This window comes from Miniopterus natalensis, chromosome 11 (assembly GCF_054644295.1).
Source record: "Miniopterus natalensis isolate mMinNat1 chromosome 11, mMinNat1.hap1, whole genome shotgun sequence".
Classification (NCBI taxonomy): Eukaryota; Metazoa; Chordata; class Mammalia; order Chiroptera; family Miniopteridae; genus Miniopterus; species Miniopterus natalensis.
In genome coordinates, this window is record NC_142091.1 from 74131582 (window position 1) to 74152741 (window position 21160).

A 21160-nucleotide genomic window follows, 5' to 3' on the forward strand; every position below is an offset into this window, starting at 1 on the left:
GGAGCCGGGCGGCCAATCCCACGGCCGCATGTAAATGACTGCCCCCGGCTCGGCTCCCAGCCACCCTGACACGGGGGCGGGGCCAGCTGGTGACGGCGCAACGGACCCGCGGTCAGCCCGCCCCCAGCCCCGACTAGCCAATCACCACCGTGGAACGGGCCGTGGGGGGGAGGGGGGTCTGTGCTCCAGCGTCGGAAGGGCTCCGGACGCCACCGCTGCCTTGGTGTAATCAGAAGGCCGGGTGTCACTAACCATCACAATGGATGATGCGATAAAGGGCCTGCAGAAGCGGGGGTGGGGGGCCGGCAGCGGATGACAAAGGGTTATCTCACCGGGTCCCCTAAAAAAGGGGCTTTCTTAGCGGGCCGGCCAACCTCTGTGGCAGCTTGGGACAACATTTAGAAATACAGACGCGCCACAGTTTAAGCAAATCTAGTTATTTTTTGTAGAGCTTTAAACATAATTAAAAAATTTTTTTTTTTTTTATTGCAAACATGTTATTCATTGGTGAGGAAACAACCAAAGACGGCAGAGCTGGGATAGCTTTAGGAGACATTCTCTGCCGCTACCCTGAGTCATGCTCGGCTTGCTCCGTGGACGTGGGCTGGCGCTCGCTCTAGCTAGAGTGTGTGTGTCCTTCACGGTTCTGGTCTGTGGTGAGCGCACCACGGGAATAGTTGGTGCAAAGGCCCAGAGAGGTTCCTTGATTTGGGTGTGGGACTGGGTCTCCACGTCCACACCAGGCTGCTGGACCAGGCAACAGTGAGTCCCGGGGCACTTTCTAGCCTTCAAAATTCAGCCGTGGTCTAAGGGCACCTCCTGGCGGCAAAAGGGAAGCTATTAGGTGGATTGCTCCCTGCCACCCTTGAACAAAGAATAAACGTTTACAGAGATTGATGGACTGAGTTTATCTCCGAGGAAAGCATGCCAGGGTGACTGTCAATCACCGCTCCTCGGTAGAAGCTTTTCTGATACCATCAGGCACAAATTCCTGAGGCTGCCCTCTTCCTCCCCAGCTACTCTGATATGTTTCTTTCACTGGGTTATTTTTGCTTCCCAACCATTTTACTCAGGCTTGTTTCCCACCTAATTCTATCTACCTCTCCTTCCTTTCTCCTCTTGGCCATTTCCAGTTTCTCTACTGTCAGACTTTTAAACCATGTATAGGGACCTCCTCACTCGTTTCTGAAATAGCTTTCACTCCTCTTCACTATACTCACTTCCCAATGGAGAGGGTCTGAACCTGCTCTCACCCACCTTCGTACACTGTGTTTTGGGTTCTGCTCTCCCCTCCAACTTCCAGAATTTTCTGAGGTCACCAAAACTAATGTTCTTTGAACAGTTTTAACCCTAACCCTTCTGAAATTTTCATTTCATTCATCATCCTTCTTTCCTCTATTTCTGTACTGTCTTTGCATAGCTCTGACTGCACCATTCCATTTCCTTTCCCTTATCTATTTCCTTACTCTTATTTATTCCCTATCTTCTCTCCCCGCCCCCCATAGGCAATCATTCTAATGAGTTTAATGTGCATTATTGTGTTTGTGTTCTTGCAAGACATTGTCTTTTTAGTGCACATTTGCTTTTCCCATTTAAAAATGTTTTATGTAGAAATTTTCAAAAAGATACAAATAGAGACTATTATGATGAACTCCTGTGGACCTTTTACCCAGATTTGACAATTATCAACATTTTGCCAATACATCATCTAAACCGAGACTTTTCTGGAGGGGGGCTGGAGTTTTTAAAAGCAAGTCCTAGACATAATGTCATTTCTCCTATTAGGACTTCACTATCTGCCTCTAATTAAAACATCCAGCATTATGCTATGCTAATACTATCTAATATTTATATTAAAATTTCCCCTAGATTGTTGCAAATATCCTTTTACAGTTGGTTTCTTTTAATATGGATCTAAACAATGTCCACTGATTGTGCATTTAGGTAAATTAATTTGTGTAAATGTTTATGTAAATTGTGTTGTAGAGATATCGTTTCTGAATTTTTTTCACTAGGTGCTATGTTGCTGTGTCATACCTAACAACTGAGTAATACTCCATAATGTGCAACTACCATATTTTTCCTATCCATCTCTCAGTGTAGGACCTCAAGTTGCCTCCAACTCCCCACCATTATAAACAAGGTTGGAATTATCCTTATGTTAATTATGAATGCCCTAATGGGTCCATGTGAGAATTTGGGAGGGTATAAACCCCGGGTGAAATTTCTAGGTTTTTTCCTATACAACTGTACCAGTCCACCCTCCCACCTATAGAACATGAGGGGCCCTGTATCTCAATCTCTATGCCAATGTTTGACATCCAGTTTCCTCGTTTTTGCCAGTCTGATATAAAGTGATATATAAACTGTTGCTTTAATTTGCATTTCTCTGATTACTTGATAAGTTTTTTTGGTTTACTTTTCTGTGAATTTCCTATTTGTATATTTTGCCCATTTTTCTTGTTGGGTTGCAGTCTCCTTTTGGTTGTCAATTTGCAGGATTTTCTCATATATTCTACATAATAATCTCTTATCTTCTTTCAAGAATCTTCTTTCATTCCACCAAGTCATTACCATGGTATCCTTCATTACACAGAAATCCTTAATTTTCTATGTAATCATATTAATCAAGTTTTAAAGTTGTGCTTTTGAAGTTTTGTATAAGGTTTCCTTTTCTACCCTGAGTCACAATGACTGACTACACCATTCTGCAGGACCTTCAGTTGGCTGCCCTATTTGCAGGTACATTGAATAAATTAAAATGATAATTTCACCATTAATTTCTCACCCCCATATACATTTCCTCCTAAAATTTCCAATTATTGCTTCCTCCCCCCCCAAACCCCATCTTGGTGTGTAAATACCCAGATTCCCTGAACACGCCACAATTATGACTTTTCCTTCATATAGTGGGGATTTTATGGTTTTACCTGAAGAACATGGGGCTGTAGTGATGTATTCTTCCCTTTAGTCTCATGACAGATTGTTCTAGTTACATTTATTTACATTTTCTATGCTCCTCTTAAGAGAAAGGGGTAATTATTCTGTGGGCCATCTGGTCTACCAGATCTCATGGTTGGAGACCATTCTGGGGCTGGTTGTGCTAGTCCTGGGCCTGCACACACCCTGCCCTGTCATTGTCATGGCTTATAGTGAGGGGTCTGCTCAACCAAGGCCGTTGGCCAATTATGCTAAACATGGGGCTGCTTTCTTGCAAAGATCTTCTCTGAGCTCCGAAAAGATATGGTTGTTTGTGTTTGAATGAGAAACAATGAAAGAACCAAGCTTTTCCTGTGGGAGGTCACCAAGGCAAATACTATTGCCCTGAAACCTCCGACTGCCAGGTCAGAGACAAGGGAGAATCCTTTTTTTTTTATACTTCACTTAGATCTAGAATATTCTCCCATGTGTGTTTGTCTATTTACACACTTTGGATGTAACTCGTAGCCTCCCAGGGCATTGTAATTGTATTGGCCAGTGGACTTGGAACCTGCCACTTATCTGATCCCCATACGAACTCCCTTGACCCTCTCCACTGGGGAAGAGACCGAAGGCAGGGCCAGCGATCGCCCCCCAGGTGCTCTGTTCTCCACTCGTCGTCGGGCTGAGCCGGGGCTGAGACTAGGTTGTGTCAGTGCTCTTCAATCTTTCCTTGTTTTTTTTAAAGTCTTTTGTTTTTGAAAACACTTGAGAGAATCATGAGTGAAGAAACTTGTGCACCAGGGAAATAGTCGTTCACTGCTCGTTCACATCATCCTGACCCATGGGGAACTTCTTGGGTCTAAAAAAAGGCTTGACATTGGTCAACCCAGCAAACTGGAGGTCATTATCATGGGGAAATTAGGCCAAGGTAGGGAGGCTCTCAGAATAATATGGTTCTTCGAGGGCTTGAGGCCAGAGTCAAAGGGGAAAACATGGGCACAGGCAGAGAGCTTGTAATCAGGAAAGCAAGACACCCAGAGGCAGTAAGAGAAGCTGAGCTGTTTAATCATCTCCTTGGCCAGACTCAATCAAGGCTGTGGTTGCCCCCGAACAACTCACACCTGGAAGCCATTGAGAGTCTCTGGAGATGGAGCGGCCGCTCGAGTCAGAGGATGAGGAAGGATGGGAAGGGGGAGCTTCGGTGTCTCTGACTCCATCATCCGGCCATCTTGCCCCCAGGTCCTGCTTCATCTCTTAGAGGTTCCTGGCTGGTCCCCAGGGGCAAGGCACCAGACGGCGTGCCCTAGCTGTGGTGGGAGAATGACCCTGAGGCAGGGGCAGCCATTCCCCACGTGGCCTATATTGAGGGTGCGGCACCGTCCGCACTGGTGGGGATAGAGGCGTAAGGCTGGGGAAGGAGGGACGTGGGGGGAGTAGAATCGGGGTTTGCCTGGGTCCCACCACCAGTCTGGAATTAAATAGCAGAAGAGAGAGTTGCCCTTGGGAACACCAACTTGTCCCCAGAGACAGTTCCTGGTGATGGGCTGACCTGGCAACAGACCCTAGCAGCAGGCAGTTGTCCTGACGAGAGGGTGGCCCCGCTGACAGTCCCGGCAGGTTCCTGAACAGAGTGGGGAGCTGGCCCGGGCGCCTTGCCCCCGACTACTTATTCTTCTTGAAGAAGCTGAAGCGTTTTTCTCGCTCTCGCTCTCTGCCGTCCTTGCTGCGAAGTACCACAGGCCCTTCAGCCCCGGCTGGTGATACTGGGGGCATGGTCATGGCCCGGGTCATACCCCGGCTGACACTGGGCACCGCTGGCTCTTCCGACTCTCCGGAGGCAGAGGACGCGGTGGCAATGGCTGCATTCACCACCCGCAGCCACGAGCTCATCTCGGCCTTCAGGGAGCATGGAAAGACACTGGTCAGCTCAAGGTCACTGTGCCGAGGCAGCCGGCCTGCGGACAGTGCGGAAGTGGAGGAGGCAGCAGAAAATGATTTGACTATCTCATCTCATTGGAGAAAAGGACCCCTTAAGACAGGGAACATGTTTTGGTGTGGCCTTCGCAGACATCCAGGTGCCACACTGTGGGCTGTCTGATTACAAAGAGTGAGACACTTAAGGAGAGAGCAAAGCGGGCAGAAAGGAGAATCTACAACGGAGGTTCTGAGAAGGGCACCGGAGAGAGGGGCGTGGGAAGGGGGGCAGCTCACCTCATCCTTGGCTTGAAATAAATATTCTTTTCCATCCTGCAGGCTGTTGGGAGAGAGAGAAACCTCAGGACAGAGCTGAGAATTTGGAGTGGCCTGATCAGTGCCGGGGAGAGCCCACTGTCACCCAGAGGCCAGGCTGGAAAGCGTGCCTGCGGAGGCCCCGAGCCAGATCAGACACCTTCTGTTCATTCTCCAGAGTCCCAAGGCTGTGTAAGAGCAAATGCTTCCAGACTGGCTACCGATGAGCTCGCTTCCACCCCAGGACCCCAGACCCTTGCCTCCAGCTCTGGCTGCTTGCTGGAAGGCAGGGCCAGGCCCCAGGAGGTCCCTGCAGGCAGGGGAATGCCAGCCCCCTGCCTCAGATACCCCATCCAGGATCATTTTTCAGCTTGACATTGTCAGCGTCAGGCCTGAGTCTTGGAGCTTTTGCTCCCCTTGGTGTGGAATATGAGAGACCTCCCCGCCGCGCCTCTCCCTTCTCTACATCTCTGTCTCCAAACGCCTGGCCCTGTACTCTACTCCTCCAGACCTAGCTCGTGGCTACCCTTCTTCACCTGGTATCGCTCTGACTCCCCTCTCATCCTGAGGGCACAGTTCTGTTCCTACCCCAGCTTGAAGACATGTTTGCGCTTCCGGTAATCAGAGGCGACGCTGCCCTGGGCCCTGGCCAGGCTGACAGGCACTTCTCCGTGGTATGGCACTCCCGTGCTGGCTGCCTTCGCGTCCTTGTAAAAGCCAAGGCTCCCATGCCGCAGGACGCAGTATACATTCTGCCATGACCTGGGAGGGACATGGTGCCAGTGATGAAGCCAGACAGACCAACTTTTGTGGGGCTGGTAACCCTGGGAAGAGCATGGGTGTTCTAGGACTTCCAGTGCCACTACTGTCCCTAGGGCTGTCATCTTCACACCCTCCTGGTCTTCCTCTGAGGCCCCACTCTGCTCCTGAGTCCTACTCCTTTCCTAGAGGATACTCCTCCTGCAGGGCACCCCTCCCCCCTGTATTTAGGAAGAGGGTCCCAGCAAGCCTCTCAGAGGGCAGTGACTGGAAAGGCCACAGGCACCGCGTGGCCAGAGCCGGTACCTGTTGGCAGCCTTCTTGCCAAAGGCCTCCATCTCCTGTTTGCGGCACAGCATCCCCTCCATCTGTTCCTGCGCAGAGAGCTCTGGGCCTCGAGAGGGCAAGGTGGCAACCCGGGTTGACTCAGATGACTTGCTTTGGGTCATGCTAGGGGGGACCGAGCCCTGCGTCCGGGTCGGCCTCTCTCCCTGTAGCTCGTTGGCCTCGTACCCTGTGCCAGACCCCTGTGGGGAAAACAGTGTCTGTGTCACAGGACGAGGGAGCGGACACCTAGCCTGGATGTCAGAAGCTTGGAGTCCAAGAGCTGGGCTTTCTGCCCCCAAGTTTCCTTTTGAGCTTCTGCCCTCTCCTATCCTCAGTGTCCCTACCACCCAGCTCCTACCCCTCTTCGTCCCTCCAGATATCAGCACCCACACCTCCAGGAGGAACTCACAGGCCCTCCTGGGAAGCTGCCCTGCTCAAGTCTATGTTGTTCCAACAGGGGCTACAAGGACAAGACGCTGTAGGAGCACGTGCGGGCACGGGGGCTGAGATCCCGATGGGGCACACGGGGCAGTGGCACTCACCTGTGGGGACTCTCCGTCCGTGCAGACTCCGTTAATGCTGGCTGGCTGTGTGGATGCTGGTAGCCGGGGGTGGGTTCTGGAGGGACAGGTGACACAGAATGATGTAAGTCCCTGGGCTGCTTAGGTTCCTCCTCCCCAGCTGTCCCAGCTCTCACCTGTCCCAGGAAGCGTCAGGAGCTGCCTGGCCATCTGCCAGGGCCCCCTCAGGCAGACTGGCCATGGGCTCCGGAGCAGGCGGCTGTTTCCTCCGTTCCTCCTCCTCCCTCTTTCTTTTCTGCTCTTTCTCCTGCTCCTCCAACTGTCAAAAAATTCTGAGGTCAGAGCATAGAAGGTCTCAGAGGACCAGGGAGCTGGGGAGAGATGAAATGTCTCAGCCCTGGTCTGATGAAACAGAAAGAAAACTGTAATTCCAAAAGAAGGGAGGGAGAAAAAGCAGCAGGGGACATGGTGTCTCTGGGTATCACCCAGGGGCACGGATGACCCCTAAAGCACATGGCACGCCTGGCTCACATTTGGGAGATGCTGGCGACGTGGGAGGAGAGGAACTGTCTTCTTCCAGCAGGAGAGAGCCCAGGGCTTGGGCTGGGGGATGGGGTGGGGGCATCCTGGGGTCCTGTGGCCCTCACCGCGGTAAGCTTCTCCAGTGCACTGAAACGCTCCTCCCAGGCCACTGCTGACTTCTGGAAGGCCTCATGCCGCTTGATGAGACTTTCGACTTCATCGACTGTGCAACCCAGCTCAGCACTTCGCACCAGTGGCTCTTGGCTGCAGAGCCAGGCCTCTGCCATACCTGCGTCTCTCCCGAACACGAGCACCTCCAAAACTGCAGGGATGGGGGGGATTGCAGGAAGACGGCAGGTCAGAGTTGGCACCGGCAGAGCACTGTATCCCAGCATTTCAAGAACAGGGACACAGAGAAAGCTACTGCCCCCAAAGCAGGAGCTCAGGGCAGAGCCAGGCAGTGCCATGGGTAGATGCCTTGAATTCCATGCCAGGATTCCTCGTCTTACTCTGGAAACTACAGGGTACAAGACCCCCTAGCCCCTCCTCGCAGGGCCTGGTGCCCTCAGCCAGTTTCCTGGTTCCCAGAGTGGCTCACCAAGCTGGAGCCAGTCCATCTTCTCCTGCCACTTGTCTGCTGTCTCCTGGCGCCGTGCCTGCAGCTGAGAGAGTTTCTCCGAGATCTGGGAGACAGAGATGTGAGTTAGCACCCAGCTGGGCTTTTCAGGGTCCGGAGAGACTCACACAGGGGAACCAGCGATTTCTGATTTCAAGAGGCAGACAGTTCTGGGGGAGATGGGATGGGAAATCCCTGAACAGCATTGAGGGGCGAGAGGGTGAATGGTTTCTGTAAAGAAAGGACGAGAGGAAGCAGAAAGACTTGGGAGAAAACTGAGCATTATGGCCTCTGCCATAAGGACGCCCAGGCCTTGCCCACCTCCTCAGCTGCATAGTGGCTCCTGGAGAGCAGCCCCTGCCCCATGTCGATGCAAGAGGAGAAGCGGTCGGCCCTGGCCTCGATCTCTGCTTTGATGCCCTGGTGGTTCTTGATAACCAGGTCTGCAGAGGACACATCCCTGGGGGTACAGAGAACACATCACAACCCTGCTGCCCACGACCCTATCCCAGCCACCAGCTCACAACCCCTGTAGGCCACGGGCACCATGGGCCTCACCGGGGTCGCTCCTGGGCATCCATCTGCAGGTTCACCCCGTCCATCCACAGCATCAACTCCCGGACAGCCATGAAGAAGCGGAACTTGTCCGTGGTGTCCAGCAGCAGCTGGCGGCGTGCAGCAGAGCTTCCCTGAAGCTGGGCCCAGGCCTCGGTCACAGCCTGCATGTGGCGGCCGATCTCCTCAGCCTTGTCTCCAGCATAGGCTTTCTGGAGCCGGTGGCCATCGTCCTGCACTTGCTGGACCTGCAGGGCCCCAGGTCAGAGTCAGGCAGAGCTGGAGACTCCATGGAGCTGCAGTCTCCCCCCTGTCCTGGCCTCTGCTCACCACCACCTGCCCATTTTACCAGCCAGAGAAGCAGAGGAGGAGCAGAGGGTGGGGGCTGGGAAAGATGACTCCTGCCCAGAGTAAGCCTTGTATACTCTGCCCTGTTTGGTCCCATCTGGGAGCCTAGGCTTAGCCTGGGGAGCTGCCCTTTAAAAGGACTGTCCAGGATGTGAGGGACCTCAAATATCGCTAGAATGAGATTTTCAGCCTGAAAATCTATGCTTGATTTGTGTGGGTCTAGAGCTCTAGCATAGGTGGGACCGATAGGCAGATTTTAGTACAACATGAAGAATCCTCTAACCCTTGAGACCGTGTGACTCTGTCGCCAGCCCTCAAAGAGGCTTGTAATTAAAGGTGTGAATGTGGTGGTGAGATGTCCCCTGGCCAGAGACATTCACCTGGAGCAATTCTATCTCATCCCTAAGTGGCCTTCCAGAGGATGCCAACCCCCAGCATTTCTGAGGGACCCACCTGCCTGTTTCCCACCAAGTCTCCTCCAAGCTACCCTGACCTCACATGCTTAAGTCAGACCTGGGCGCTGAGGGCCTGGATGTCATGCTCGAAGGCACAGTGCCGCCGCTGCAGGGCCTCGGCTGCGTTGAGGTCTCGGCCGGTCCCATCTGGAAGCTGCTGCTGCTTGTGCTGCACCCTCGCCAGGGCCTGGCGGGCCCCGTGCAGGAAGCGCTGCAGCTCGTGCGCAGCCGCCAGCACCTGGCCCCGCGTGTCCAGCAGCTCGAGTAGGTCAGCCCAGGCCTCGTTGAGGCTGTCCTTCCACTCGGCCACAGTGGCCCGGGCAGCATGGCCCCCAGCGATGAGCCCGTTGGCCAATGCGTTGGCACTATCCACGCGCTCCTGGCCGATGGTGCTCGTGTCCCGGGAGAACTCTCGGAATTTGTCCCGGAGCATCTGGTGGAGGGAACAGTTGCACGGACAACTCTGACACTGGTCCCTGTCTAACGGGTGAGTCATCTCACCCTAATCTGAGAACCCACTTCTCTCCCCTGGGCCACATGGGCCAAATAGGTTTCTCCAGCTGGGCTGAGTTCACGAGCAGATGTAAGTGGTTCCCAGGGACCATGGATTTGTCTAATGCCCGGCCCCCAGCAAAGGCAGTGGGGATGCCTGGAACCTTTAGCCTTAAGACAGGGGTACCCTATATTCCCAAATTCTGTTGGAAAGAGTGATTAGTAATTTCCTCTTTGCCCAAGTCTGTGTACAGCCCCATGTCCTCCTTTCTGCACAATTCTTCACCTTAAATACCTCAAAACCCTGGAGTACAGCGCCTGCTCAGCTGGTCCGCACCCTGCCCCTTGGCCTCTATGCAGGACCAGGACGAGGCCCTAGTCTCGCAGTGGGTCCTCTACTCTTCCAGGAGCTGATCTGCAGCCGGTGTCCTTCCCGCACTCACCGTCACGTGCTCATAGTCCTGGCCCAGCTCATGGGAGGCTGCCACCACCTCACGCTCCTGGATCCACTGCTCCAGGTCATCCAGCTCACGGCGCAGCTGACACAGCCTCAGGTGCTCCTGCAGGCGCTCCCGCCGCTCTCCCGCCAGCTCCTTTAGGCTGGCGTACAGCTTGTCCACCTGGGCTTGGCGGATGGATATCCGTGTGCTATGAGGGAGGGAGAGCAGCATAGGACTTAGCTTGGATCCCCAGCCTGTCCCCTAGAGTCCTGTCCCTCTTAGCCACCCAACTGCTTGCCAGTCCCTGTTTCTCCACCTTTCTAGATGATTCTGTGCACATGTAGCATGGAAGACTCCACTATCCCTGCACCTTCTTGGAACTGGTTCCCCTCTCCAGCAGGGACTGTGCTCACCTCTCTGGGTGGTCGTGGTCAATCATTTCTTGGCTGCTGGCTGCCAGCTGGTGGATGGTCTGGGCATAGTCGGCCAGGGCTTGCTCCAATACCTGATGCTTCTTCACCTCCGCCTGGGCACTCAGCTCGTCCTGGGGGAAGGATCAGTGAGCATTGGGGAGCGGGGGTCATGGGGAGGAAAGAAGCAGGTACACAGCCTGGGCTCTGCCCTGGTGCTCACCTTGGCTTTCTCCTGGCCCATCATGTGTAACTCCTGCTCACCCATCCAGGCCTCTGCCTCCGCGGCGTCGCGGTAGAACTGCTGGGCACGCAGGGCCTCCTCAAGTCGCTTCCCTCGAAGCTCCAGCTCGTGGCTCAGGCGTTTCCACATTTCCTGTAGCTCGGCCAGCTCCGGGCCAGCCGCAGCTGCACCCAGGGCTCGCTGCCGCTCTGTTAGGTCTGCAATCCGTGGCTCGTGGCCCTGTATCTCCTTCTGTAGCGTCTGCCCCAGCAGCAGAAGAGGAAACGCTGAAAGGCTTGCTAAGGGCCCCCTTACACCTGCTCAACACCAAGCCCCTCACACTCCTGCTTCGTTTCCTCCTGGGTCCTCTTCACTTCCCCTCCCTTCTGGCCCAAGGATGTGATGGTAAAGCTCCTTCAACCCCCATGATCTACTGAGGGAACCCGTCCCCCCATGGGGAGGAAAGGCGAACCACTGAAGTCCAGGGTTACACATAGCATGGGGTGGGGGGTCAGGCAGAGAAGCCCCAGGTCTTAAGAAAAAACGATCTTCCATGTCCAAGGAGGCTCTTGGAACCTTTCCTTTTGCCTCGAGCTTCTGCCTCACCTGGTTTTTCTTCATGAGGAGCTGGACACTGGGCAGGTCCTTGCCATGTTCCCTGGAGCTTGCCATGGGTAGACGCTCCGTCACCCACAACTGAATGAGAAAGGGAGGTCAGTGGATGTCCGGAGGGCAAAGTAAGAGCGGGGGGCTGGATAGTGGGGACAGCCGGGGAGGTGTTCTAGGGCTCCTGGTGTATGTGCAGGAAACAATCATCTCTGGCTCTAGGGTAAAGGGACCTACAGGGCATCCCTGTGTCCCTAGAGGGTTGGTTTTCGATGCCAAAGGGAAGGAAAACACGGCTGGCATCTCCCCAGCACCATGCAGGGAGCAGTTTGCATGGGGACAACTCTACCTGATCCCTGACCCTATTGACTCACAATCTCGTCCTCCACGTCCCGGTGGAACTGGTGCTGCTCACGAGAGGCCTGCAGGCGCTGGCAGCGCTCCCTCATGGGCTGGCACAGGGCCCTGAATTTCTCCTCCACAGCCCTCGAGGTCCTCTCCACCTCGCCTGCACCCTGGTCTTCCTGGGCCAGTGCTCTGGCCTGGGCCTGGATCGCCTCCACCTCCTTCTCCCGCACGGCCATCTCCCGTTCCAGCATCTGCCAACCCACAAGAGGAAGATGTCATCACGGCCTTCCACCGCCAAACTCAGAGGGGACACTGGTCAGTATCAAGCCAGTCGTGATTTCCTACCCCAGCTCACCCCAGGGAGAGCATCTCCTCGTGGCCTAGGTCAGTGGACCTCAAACTTTAATATATATGAGTCCAGGGAAAGGGGATGTGATAACTGTTGCCAGTTAGCAATTCATTCCCTCTCAGCCCCATCTCCACCTCAGTTCCAAATCCATCTTTCCCTTTTTTGAGACTAGATCTGGACTCTGTAAATGGTTCTCCTTTGCCAGCTGGTGCAATGCTAGGCCCTGTCAGTAGAGGGCGATGGAGGGACACCGCAATGCACAGGAGAGGAAGGGGCTTCTGCTGATGGCTCCAGTGTGCTTTTCTTCTTGGTCCTACACCAAAACTGCCCATGGTGTGCAGGAGACCCAGGGGCTATCACCCTCCAGCAACTTTCGCTGGCATCCCAGTGACAACATCCTGCTGGCCGGCTTTGGCCTGCCAGCTTCAGCCCTGCTCTTTCTAATGCCATCAGCAACTTTCTAATGCCATCAGCCGGGCCTCTGCCCTTTGATGAGGTCTGAGAATGGCCTCCCCAGTCTCAAAAGCTACAGGCTTCCTCCTCTTGTCTGCTGTTCACCATGCCCGTCAAAGGCCCCGCGCACCTGCTGCTTCTTGAGCAGAATGTTGACGCTGGTGAGGTCCTTGCCATAGTCGTCGGAGTGCAACTGGGCCTGCAGGCTCAGCAGCCAGCTCTCCAGGGCAGAGCAGCTCTGGGCAAACAGCTCCGCCCGGTTGGCATCAAAGAGGCTGCGGGCCTTGGCCTGGGTGGTGGTCTCCAGCTCGTCCCAGCGCTTGTGCAGGTCCCCCAGCTTCTCCGACACCAGGGCTTTCAGCTCTGGCTTCTCAAGGCTCAGCTCCCACCCTTCCTGGGTGGTGGGACAAAGAAGTGTGTCAGAATTAGACACCACTGCACTTTACAGGTCAGGGACCTAAAGTGCAGTAGAGACCTAAGTGTGAGCAATAATCCCAAGTTGTTGTGTTTTTTTAAAATACAGTTTGTTTGTTTTTTAAATCCTCACTTGAGGGTATTTTTTCCATTGCTTTTCAGAGCAAGTGGAAGTAGGAGAGAGAGAGAGAAAGGGAGATAGAAACATTGATGTGAAAGAGACACATCTCCTTTACTGACTATCTTCCCTGCTCCGTCTCATCTGCTCACTGCCCTGCTGGTGTTTCTTGTGATCACCTCCCATTTAAGTGGCCTGCACTGGAAGCCTTGTCTCAGAGGAACACAAGCTTCTAGGGAACACAAACCAAGACATGTGGCTGCCAAGATGAAGGGTGTCAGAGTCTAGTATTGCTTGGGTAACTCCACAAACCTTCAGCACAATCCACACTTTGACGCACAGTCTTTATGTGGTGATCAGGGCTTTTCATGACCCAGCCCAGGCTTTCCCCACCGTTTCTTCCATGGGGTACCTTCATGCATTCTGAGCTCCTAGACTGACCACCTGCTGGCTCCTATAGACACCCCACTTCCACATCTCTGGTTTCCTATTCTCACCATTTTCCCTACCTTGAAATACCTTTCCTCTAGTATCTCTGCTTGTCCAAGTTCTACTTGTCCTTCACGACCTCCCTGGAGGCTCCTGCTTCTAGGATTCCCACACCCTGTCTCTCTCTCAGTGTCCAGGCTTCATCGGCTCTGTTACTTCCCTTCTGATGTTCTGCTTTGGATTTAACTTATCTACTTATGTCTATGTCTCATATCCTGGCTACAGTATCATTCCTCAAGGGTAGAGCCTGTGGTGGAATCACCTGTTCCCCCTCGATGCCTAATACATAGCTTTGCATATGGTAGGACCAAGTAAATATTTGCAGAACAAGTGGAAACACTGAATATACACTGGTCTCCTCTTCTGCCCAATCAGTATGCCCCTGAGGGAAGGGAAGTGTCTTTTTGTATACCTTGTACACCTAGCAGAGTGCTGAGCACATAAAATATTGTCCAACAGCACTTGCTGAGTAGAAATAAAGTTTTACCTATACTCAGCTCTTGAGGAAGAGCTGGGTGGGAGAGCAAATACCAGGAATAGCAATGACTCAGAAGCAAGGGTTGGCAAACTGTGGCCCATGGGCCAAATGTGGCCCACCACCTGTCTTTATAAAGTTTTATTGGCACACAGCTACACTCATTGGTTTATGTACTCTCTACAGCTGCTTTTCACTATAATGGCATAGTTGAGCAGTTGCAGTAGAAACTGTGTGTTGCAAAGCCTGAAGTATTTACCATCTGGCCCTTAGAGAGGAAGTGTGCTGACCCCTGCTGATGAGTGTCATCCTGCTCTGGACTTGAGAACAGCTGTTGTGTTGACCCAAAACCACAGTTCAGCTCCTTACTAATTGGTATTTCTCAAAGTTCTGTAATCACTGTCCCATAGACCTAGAATATTGTTCCTCAGGCTATAATTTTCCACCTTGGAAGTTTGGTATGGGAGGCCCCATGACCTCTAACCCTGAGAGAGCCATATCCCAAAGCTTGGATTCTCCCCTGCACTGTGGCTGGGACCCTGCCCAGAGGAGCCCCAAGGGTCCTCTTCTTGCTGCTCCTGTCACACTACTCACCTTGTCCACCTTGTCCAGCCAGTCCTTATTGGCAGCCAGCTCAGCCATGAACGCCTGGTGCTTCTGCCACTTTGTGTGCAGGTTGCGGGCCTCGTCATAGGACACATCCTGGGCCGTCAGCATCTTCTCATCAATCCAGAGTTTCAGCTGGACCAAGCACAGAGCAGGGATGGAGAAAGGCCAAGTACATTTCAGAGGGAGGGAAGGGTGAGGCATGAAGTGGGGGAAGGTAGCCCGCAGAAGTGGCGGGTGTGGGGAGAAGCTGTGCAGGGCTCTCATGCTCAGGGGACACAGCAGGGGACTTGTTCTAGGCTCAGAGAGCCAGAGTGTGGTGGAAAGGGATGGCTAGGGCATGCTGGAGGGGACAAGGGGGAACTGAGCCTCACCTCGTGACAATCTTGTAAGAAATGCTGCTGTTCCCGGTTGTCCCGAAGACGTCCCAAAAGCTGTTGCACTGCCTCTTGATTCTTTCTGTGCCTGTAAAGACAGCCCCTTGTGAAACTCTGGAACTTGCTGTGAAAAGCTTTCGACCCTCTAACTAACCTAGAAGCCTCAGTCCTCCTATGGGAACAGCACCTTCTAGGTGCACTGTAACACCCAGGGATCCTGTGTCCAGCACCCAGCTACCCTGGCAGACTTCATCTGGCCCCTGTGTGAGGGAGGCAGAGCTTCCCAGCCCAGGCTTAGTCCCTCCCTAACCGTGGGTTCTTCCTCCTCTCCTCTGTCAGCCCCCTAGTCCCATCTGCCAGCCTGAGTGCTGAGTTCCCCATCTTTGAGGCCCCCCTTTTTTCACTTATTTCCCTCCTGGGCCCTTCACCAGCCCGCTGTCCTCATACCTCCTCTCAATGGAGTCTGCCTTCTCCCGGATCTTCTCGGCATGGATGTTGCCCTCAGATACCAGCTGGCGCCCGGCCTCCAGGAGCCCTCGGATCCGCTCCCCGTTGGCGTCCATGGTGCTCATGAAGTCTTCCAGTTTTTTTATGGTCGCATCAGCAGCCTGGAGTGTCCCCGGCATCTCCGTGTGAGACAAAACGTATTCCTGTGCGGAAGGGAGGTAGCGAGCTCACTTCTCAAAGCAGAATTCAGCTCTCAGACACGGAGGCCAACCAGGGCGGGCAGGGCAGACCCTCCAGTTCTGAAGATCAGGCGGAGACGGTGCCTGATTATGTGGAGTCTCAGAAAGCTGCAGGGAGCTAGGCTGGACAACCTTTAACAGCCCAAACCTTATTCCGTCTTATTTCTAGCTATTGATTCAACTTCTTTAATAACGAAGTGACAAGCCAGTCTATGTCGGTTTTGGTAAGTCATATTCACGCCTTCTTTCCCCACTCCCATATTCTTCTAACATGTTCTTCCTGCCCATCCTGTTTCCTCAACTACTCCACCTGCTGCCATATCCCTCCCCATCCACCACTCTCCTTCACTTTCCCCCGGTCCCTACTTCCCTCTTCTTCCTGACTTTGCCCTGGGCTCTCACCTGGCTGCTGAGCACGCCCTCGGCCTGGCGAGCATCCCGCAGGAACCCCTGGAAACCATGGGCCTGGGCCAGGCAGCCCTGCCGGCTCTCCCACATGCGGCCCAGCTCCTCCCAGCCGGTTCCCAGGGCTTCGAGTCGCTGCCGTAGGAAGAGGCACTGGGGATCGGCCTGGTCCCGGGTCACCTCCTCACCCAAGGCCCGCAGCCGGCTGTACTCGCTCTGCGCTCGCTCCACTTCTCCTCGCAGGGCTGCGTGCTGGGCCAGGAGGGCCTCTGCCTCAGGCAGGGTGGCCGGCCCTTCTTCAGAGGCCACAGCGGTCTGCGTGCGACCCAGCCAAGCCTGGAAGTCATCTAAGCTGCGCAGGAAGTCCTGCAGCCGCCGCGCCTCACCCAGTGACTCCTCTCGACGTCGCATGGTGGCTCTGAGGTCCTCCCAGCCAGCTTGCACCTCTCCAAGCCGGGCATTGATGGCAGGGGCTTGGGCGGGGTGGCCGGCAGCCAGGGCATTTGCCTCTCGAGTCAGTTCCCCGACCCGGGCAGAGATGGCCTCCAGGTCCCGCTCGGTGCCGGCCAGCTTACGCTGCAGTGCCAGCACCCCAGCCAGGTCATTGCCCAGGCCCTGGGTGGACTCGATGACCTTGGTCTTTTCCCTCATCCAAGCCTGGGTCTCTGTGCACTCTAGGTGGTAGTTCTGGATGCTCAGGGCTGATGTCAGAGCTGCCTTCTTGCCATCTGCCAGGGACCGAAACTGCTGCCACCTGAGTAGAGGGAGGGTGTGATGTTTGGAGTGGCTCGGCTTCCCTGCCTTACAGGTACGTCTGGATGCTTCTTCTCTGCCTCCCTCTCCCTTAGTATATTTTACCACCCTCTCCCTCCTCTCGTCTCTGTCTTGACTGCTCCCTGTCCAGGCCTCAGCCTCTTCACACAACCCTGACCCCCTTGTACCTCTTTCGTATCCCCTTCCCCCCAACATCTCCCAGACCACCTTCCCACCTCCCCTTTCGCCTCCATTCCATGCCCTACAGAACTCTTTTCCAGTTGCCACCCCCACCTGCTGCCTCCTTTCTCAGTTCCCTAGTCCTGCCCTCCCCAGCCACCTGTGGTTGAGTTGCTTCTGGGTGTTGACAATGCTGTCCTTGCCCTGGGGGTTGGCCTTCAGCAACTGCTCCGCAATGTCATTCACGGCAGTAATTCGTGCTGCGAGGGCGTTCATCTCGGGCTCCAGGGTTTCAAACCTGAGGGGGTGGCAGAGCTGGGTATGAGTGGCAGGAAGTGATGCTGCACCAGCCAACCTCCCTAGAAGCCCATGGGAGCTCCTCACCGTCAACATGAAGCTTATTTATAGGAGTCTCTGACCTCTTACCTACGAAGCTCATAGTGTCTGTGGGTCAAGGGGGAGCCTCCCAACTCCCCACAAACAAGTAGGAAAACTATCATCTCTAGAGTTGCTCAAAGAGATGTGAAAGTTAAAGGTCAGGAACAGCTGCAGGAGTTAACTAACCCTGGCACAGGGCCCCACCCTTTACCAGAACCTCCATTATTACTCCAGGCCTCACCCCTGAGCTGCCTACCTGGGTCCCATGTTAAAAACTAACTGATGACCAAAAATATTTAAGTGAAAAGATGTGTAGCATAACTTTCTCCAAGGACACTTTACATCCTCATAGATCAGAGTCTGCAAATGTTTTCTGTAAAGGGCCACACAGTCAATAGTTTAGGCTTTGTGGGCCATACGGTCTTTGTCACAAGGATCCAGCTCTGCTCTCTTAGTGCACAAGCAGCCATGGGACAATATATAGATGAAATGAGTGTGGCTCTGTTCCAATAAAGCTTTATTTACAAAAACAGGCTGCAGGCCGGTGGCATGGCTCAGTGGTTGAGCATTGACCTATGATCCAGAAGATCGTGGTCAGGGCACATGCCCGGGTTGTGGGCTCTATCCCCAGTCGGGGCATGCAGGAGGCAGCCAATCAATGACTTTCTCATCATTGATGTTTCTATCTCTCTCTTTCTCTCCCTTCCTCTCTCTGAAATCAATAAAATATATATATTAAAAAACAAGCTGCAGGCTGGATTTGGCCCAAGGGTTGTAGTTTGCCAACCTGTCATGGGATATCTTGAAAACTAAAAAAAGTCTTTTATTACCATTTTTAAAACTACCAGGAAATCTGACTATAGACTGGGTAGTAGACAATAATAATTGCTAATTTTGTTCTGTGTAATAATGGCATTGTGGCTCTATTAAGAAATATGTCCTTTCTAAATGATTTTAATATTTATTATTCTGTAAATCAAGATACTTCATGATGTCAATCAGTGTCTCTGTCTAAAAGGTTTATAACTTCAAAGCCTTAGCTATTTTAAGTCCACGCACACAATTGAAGAATAATTAACTATACTTAAAAACACTTCCGCATATTTCTTAAAGGAAGAATCCTGGAGAATGTAGAGATGAACTGATAACATTGGGGGCTGACTTTTGAAAAGGAAAATGAATGAAACAGAGCAAGATACTGACAATTACTGAACCCAGTCTGTGGCATAACGTTTTCTACTTTTGAGTATGTTTAGCATTTTTCATTAAAAGAAAAAAAAAAATAGACTCAAAGGGATGTAGCAAGAGCCAGCAGTTTACAGCGGAGCCTGCCATCCCTCACACTGGCCCCCAACTCACAAGGCCATTCCACAGGGAGCCTGCAGGGGGCCTACCTTTGCTGCACGACCTCCAGGTCCTCCAGGCGCTCAGGCAGGGTGAGCCCGTTGAGCCACTGCTCCTTCTCCTCCACCCACAGCCCGCAGGCCCCGGCCTCGCTGAGCATGGTGTAGCGCGCCAGGGCAGCCTCCAGGGCCCGAGCTCGCTCCCCCGCCCGGGCCTGCAGCTCCTCATAGTGCCTCTCCAGGGTCGGCACCCTGCCCTGCACCTCGGGTGTGCGGCTCAGTGCGAGAGGCAGGGATGAGGCCTGTTCCCTCAGGGCATCCAGGGTGGGCCTGTGGCCTCGGATCTCCTCCTCCAGGGCTCGATGCTGCCGGGCCAGGGCCTGCGTGGAGAACTCGTCATGCCCCAGCTCGGGGCTGGACACCAGGCGCAGCGCGTCTACCAGCCAGGCCTCCATGTCATTTGCGTCTGCCTGGAACTGGTAGAGACTGGCGGCCTGGGAGAGCCGTTGGGCCCGCTCCTCCGCCAGAGCCTCCAGCCGCTCCCACTGGGCTTGGAGCTCAGCTGCCCGGGCGGCCGCCTGGCCCGCTCCAGGGTGGCCCTCGGCAACTAACTGTTGGCCCTGCTCCAGGGTAAGCTTCAAGGGCCCCAGCCGGCCACTCATCTCGCCTCTCAGGGCTGTGTGCTTGTTGAGCAGGCGGAGGACGCCTGTCAGGTCCCTGCCAGTGTCCGCTGAGGCCAGTAGGTGCTGCTGCTCCCGCACCCAGGCCTCGGCCTCACCCGCCTCCCAGAGGAAACGCCAGAGGCGCCGGGACTCCTCCAGACGGGCGCGCCTGGTCGCTGCCAACTTGCACAGTGCCTCATAGGTCTGCTCCAGGGTGGCCACCCGCTCTGACACCAGCTGCGGGTCGCATGGTTTGTACTCTGAAAAAGTCAGGGTGGAGGATCCAGGGCTGTAACCTAGCCCTCCTGCTGCCCCCAAATCCATCCCTGATTATGAATCCCTCCACCCTACTGTCTTAGGTATGCCTCCCTACTTCTGTCACCCACCATCTACCCATCATCCTCCCTGTCCCCAGATTTTTCCAGTCTTGTTCTTAATGTTTCAGCTCTCAATGTTCTCCTTCCCAGCCCCTCCCTTTTCCAGTTCCTTCCCCCAGTTCTCACCTTTTTCTGGGTCACAGAAGCGCAGGGCAGAGGCACTGACAGCCCGTACCCTTTCAGCCTGAACAGCGATGTCTGATTCTACCAGCTCGTGTAGCTGCAGCAGGTCCTCCACTCCAGCAAGGTGCTTGCCCAGGTCCTGGGACTGCAGCCGGCCCTGCCAGGCACATGGGGCACATCGATGTCGTCTGAAAGCCACCCAGTTCCTCCCCGCCAGGCCTCTTTTAGCCCTGTCACACACCTGTGCTAACCTCGTTCCATTTTCCTGGATTAATTGCACCTCCCGACCTCTCTGGGTGGCTCCAGGTGACACACCCAGATGAACACACCTGCTCCCATCTGTGAGCCCTCACACACAGAGTGACACCTCAGCCTGTCCCGGCACCCTGGCTTCTTTGTATTCAACTCCCCTCCTGTGGAACGACTGTCTTACTAAATCCTGCTCCTGGAATCTCTGCTCTCATTTCCTTGGTCCCAAAATTATTGCTTCCTATTGTCATGGCTTGGACCCCAGCACCCCAGCAATCTTCAGCATCTCTCCAAACCCCTCCTTGTCCCCATCTGTTGCCTAGATCACCACAACAGCCTCTAATCAGTCTCTCGGCTCCCACCCTGGCTGCCCACAGCTCTTCCTCACATTGTAGTCAAAGTGACCTTTCTGAAAACATAAGGTGGGGTCACGTCTCTCTCCTTTTCAAAACCTTCTGATCATTTTCAAGGCTCCATTTGCTATGAATAAAATCCAAACTGGACCAGGCCTGTAAGGCCCTAAGTGAGCTGGCCACTGCCTTCGTCTCACTCCTCTGCCCCATCCCTGTCCTTGCACTCCCACCGGCCTCCCCTCTCATGCTGAACATGCCCGTTTCAAAGGTCTGGGGCCTTTGCCTGGGGCTGTTTCTTCTGCCTGGGATGTCCTCTCCTCAGCTCTCCCTGTGCTGGCTCCTTGCACAGAGCAGTGTGCTCAGCTTAAATGGCATTTTCTCAGTGTTGCCTTCCAGACCACTCCCGTCACACAGCCCGGTCCCAGTCTCCTCGTAGATTTGATGTCCACCTGCTATCCTGTCTGTCGACAAGTCCATGGTTTTACCATCAGTCTTCTCCCACTAGATTGTGGACCTGTTTGCTCTCTGTCTGAACTGGGGACGGGGCCCTGCCCCGGAACACACTCTATGAAGATCAGCTGAGCGTGTGAGTGGCTG

General features: G+C 54.1%; 1 protein-coding gene across 3 annotated transcripts in view; it reads right to left on the reverse strand.

Annotated features, from left to right (window-relative positions):
- Nucleotides 1-3969: 3969 nt before the first annotated feature.
- Nucleotides 3970-21160, reverse strand: part of SPTBN2 (spectrin beta, non-erythrocytic 2) — a 36491-nt gene continuing 19300 nt past the window's right edge. For all 3 annotated transcript variants that reach the window (XM_016208344.2, XM_087822018.1, XM_087822019.1), the window contains 24 exons: nt 19965-20118; nt 18851-19721; nt 17239-17376; nt 16143-16899; nt 15502-15704; nt 15052-15142; nt 14666-14812; nt 12706-12969; nt 11800-12024; nt 11426-11515; nt 10820-11080; nt 10600-10730; nt 10190-10394; nt 9313-9687; nt 8455-8699; nt 8218-8356; nt 7879-7963; nt 7406-7602; nt 6935-7077; nt 6780-6855; nt 6217-6437; nt 5740-5913; nt 5134-5176; nt 3970-4818 (listed from right to left, as the gene is read on the reverse strand). In XM_016208344.2, the coding sequence (XP_016063830.2) occupies nt 4585-4818; nt 5134-5176; nt 5740-5913; nt 6217-6437; nt 6780-6855; nt 6935-7077; nt 7406-7602; nt 7879-7963; nt 8218-8356; nt 8455-8699; nt 9313-9687; nt 10190-10394; nt 10600-10730; nt 10820-11080; nt 11426-11515; nt 11800-12024; nt 12706-12969; nt 14666-14812; nt 15052-15142; nt 15502-15704; nt 16143-16899; nt 17239-17376; nt 18851-19721; nt 19965-20118 (5469 nt within the window). In that variant the 3' untranslated portion in view covers nt 3970-4584. The remainder of the gene's footprint in view (nt 4819-5133; nt 5177-5739; nt 5914-6216; nt 6438-6779; nt 6856-6934; nt 7078-7405; nt 7603-7878; nt 7964-8217; nt 8357-8454; nt 8700-9312; nt 9688-10189; nt 10395-10599; nt 10731-10819; nt 11081-11425; nt 11516-11799; nt 12025-12705; nt 12970-14665; nt 14813-15051; nt 15143-15501; nt 15705-16142; nt 16900-17238; nt 17377-18850; nt 19722-19964; nt 20119-21160) is intronic.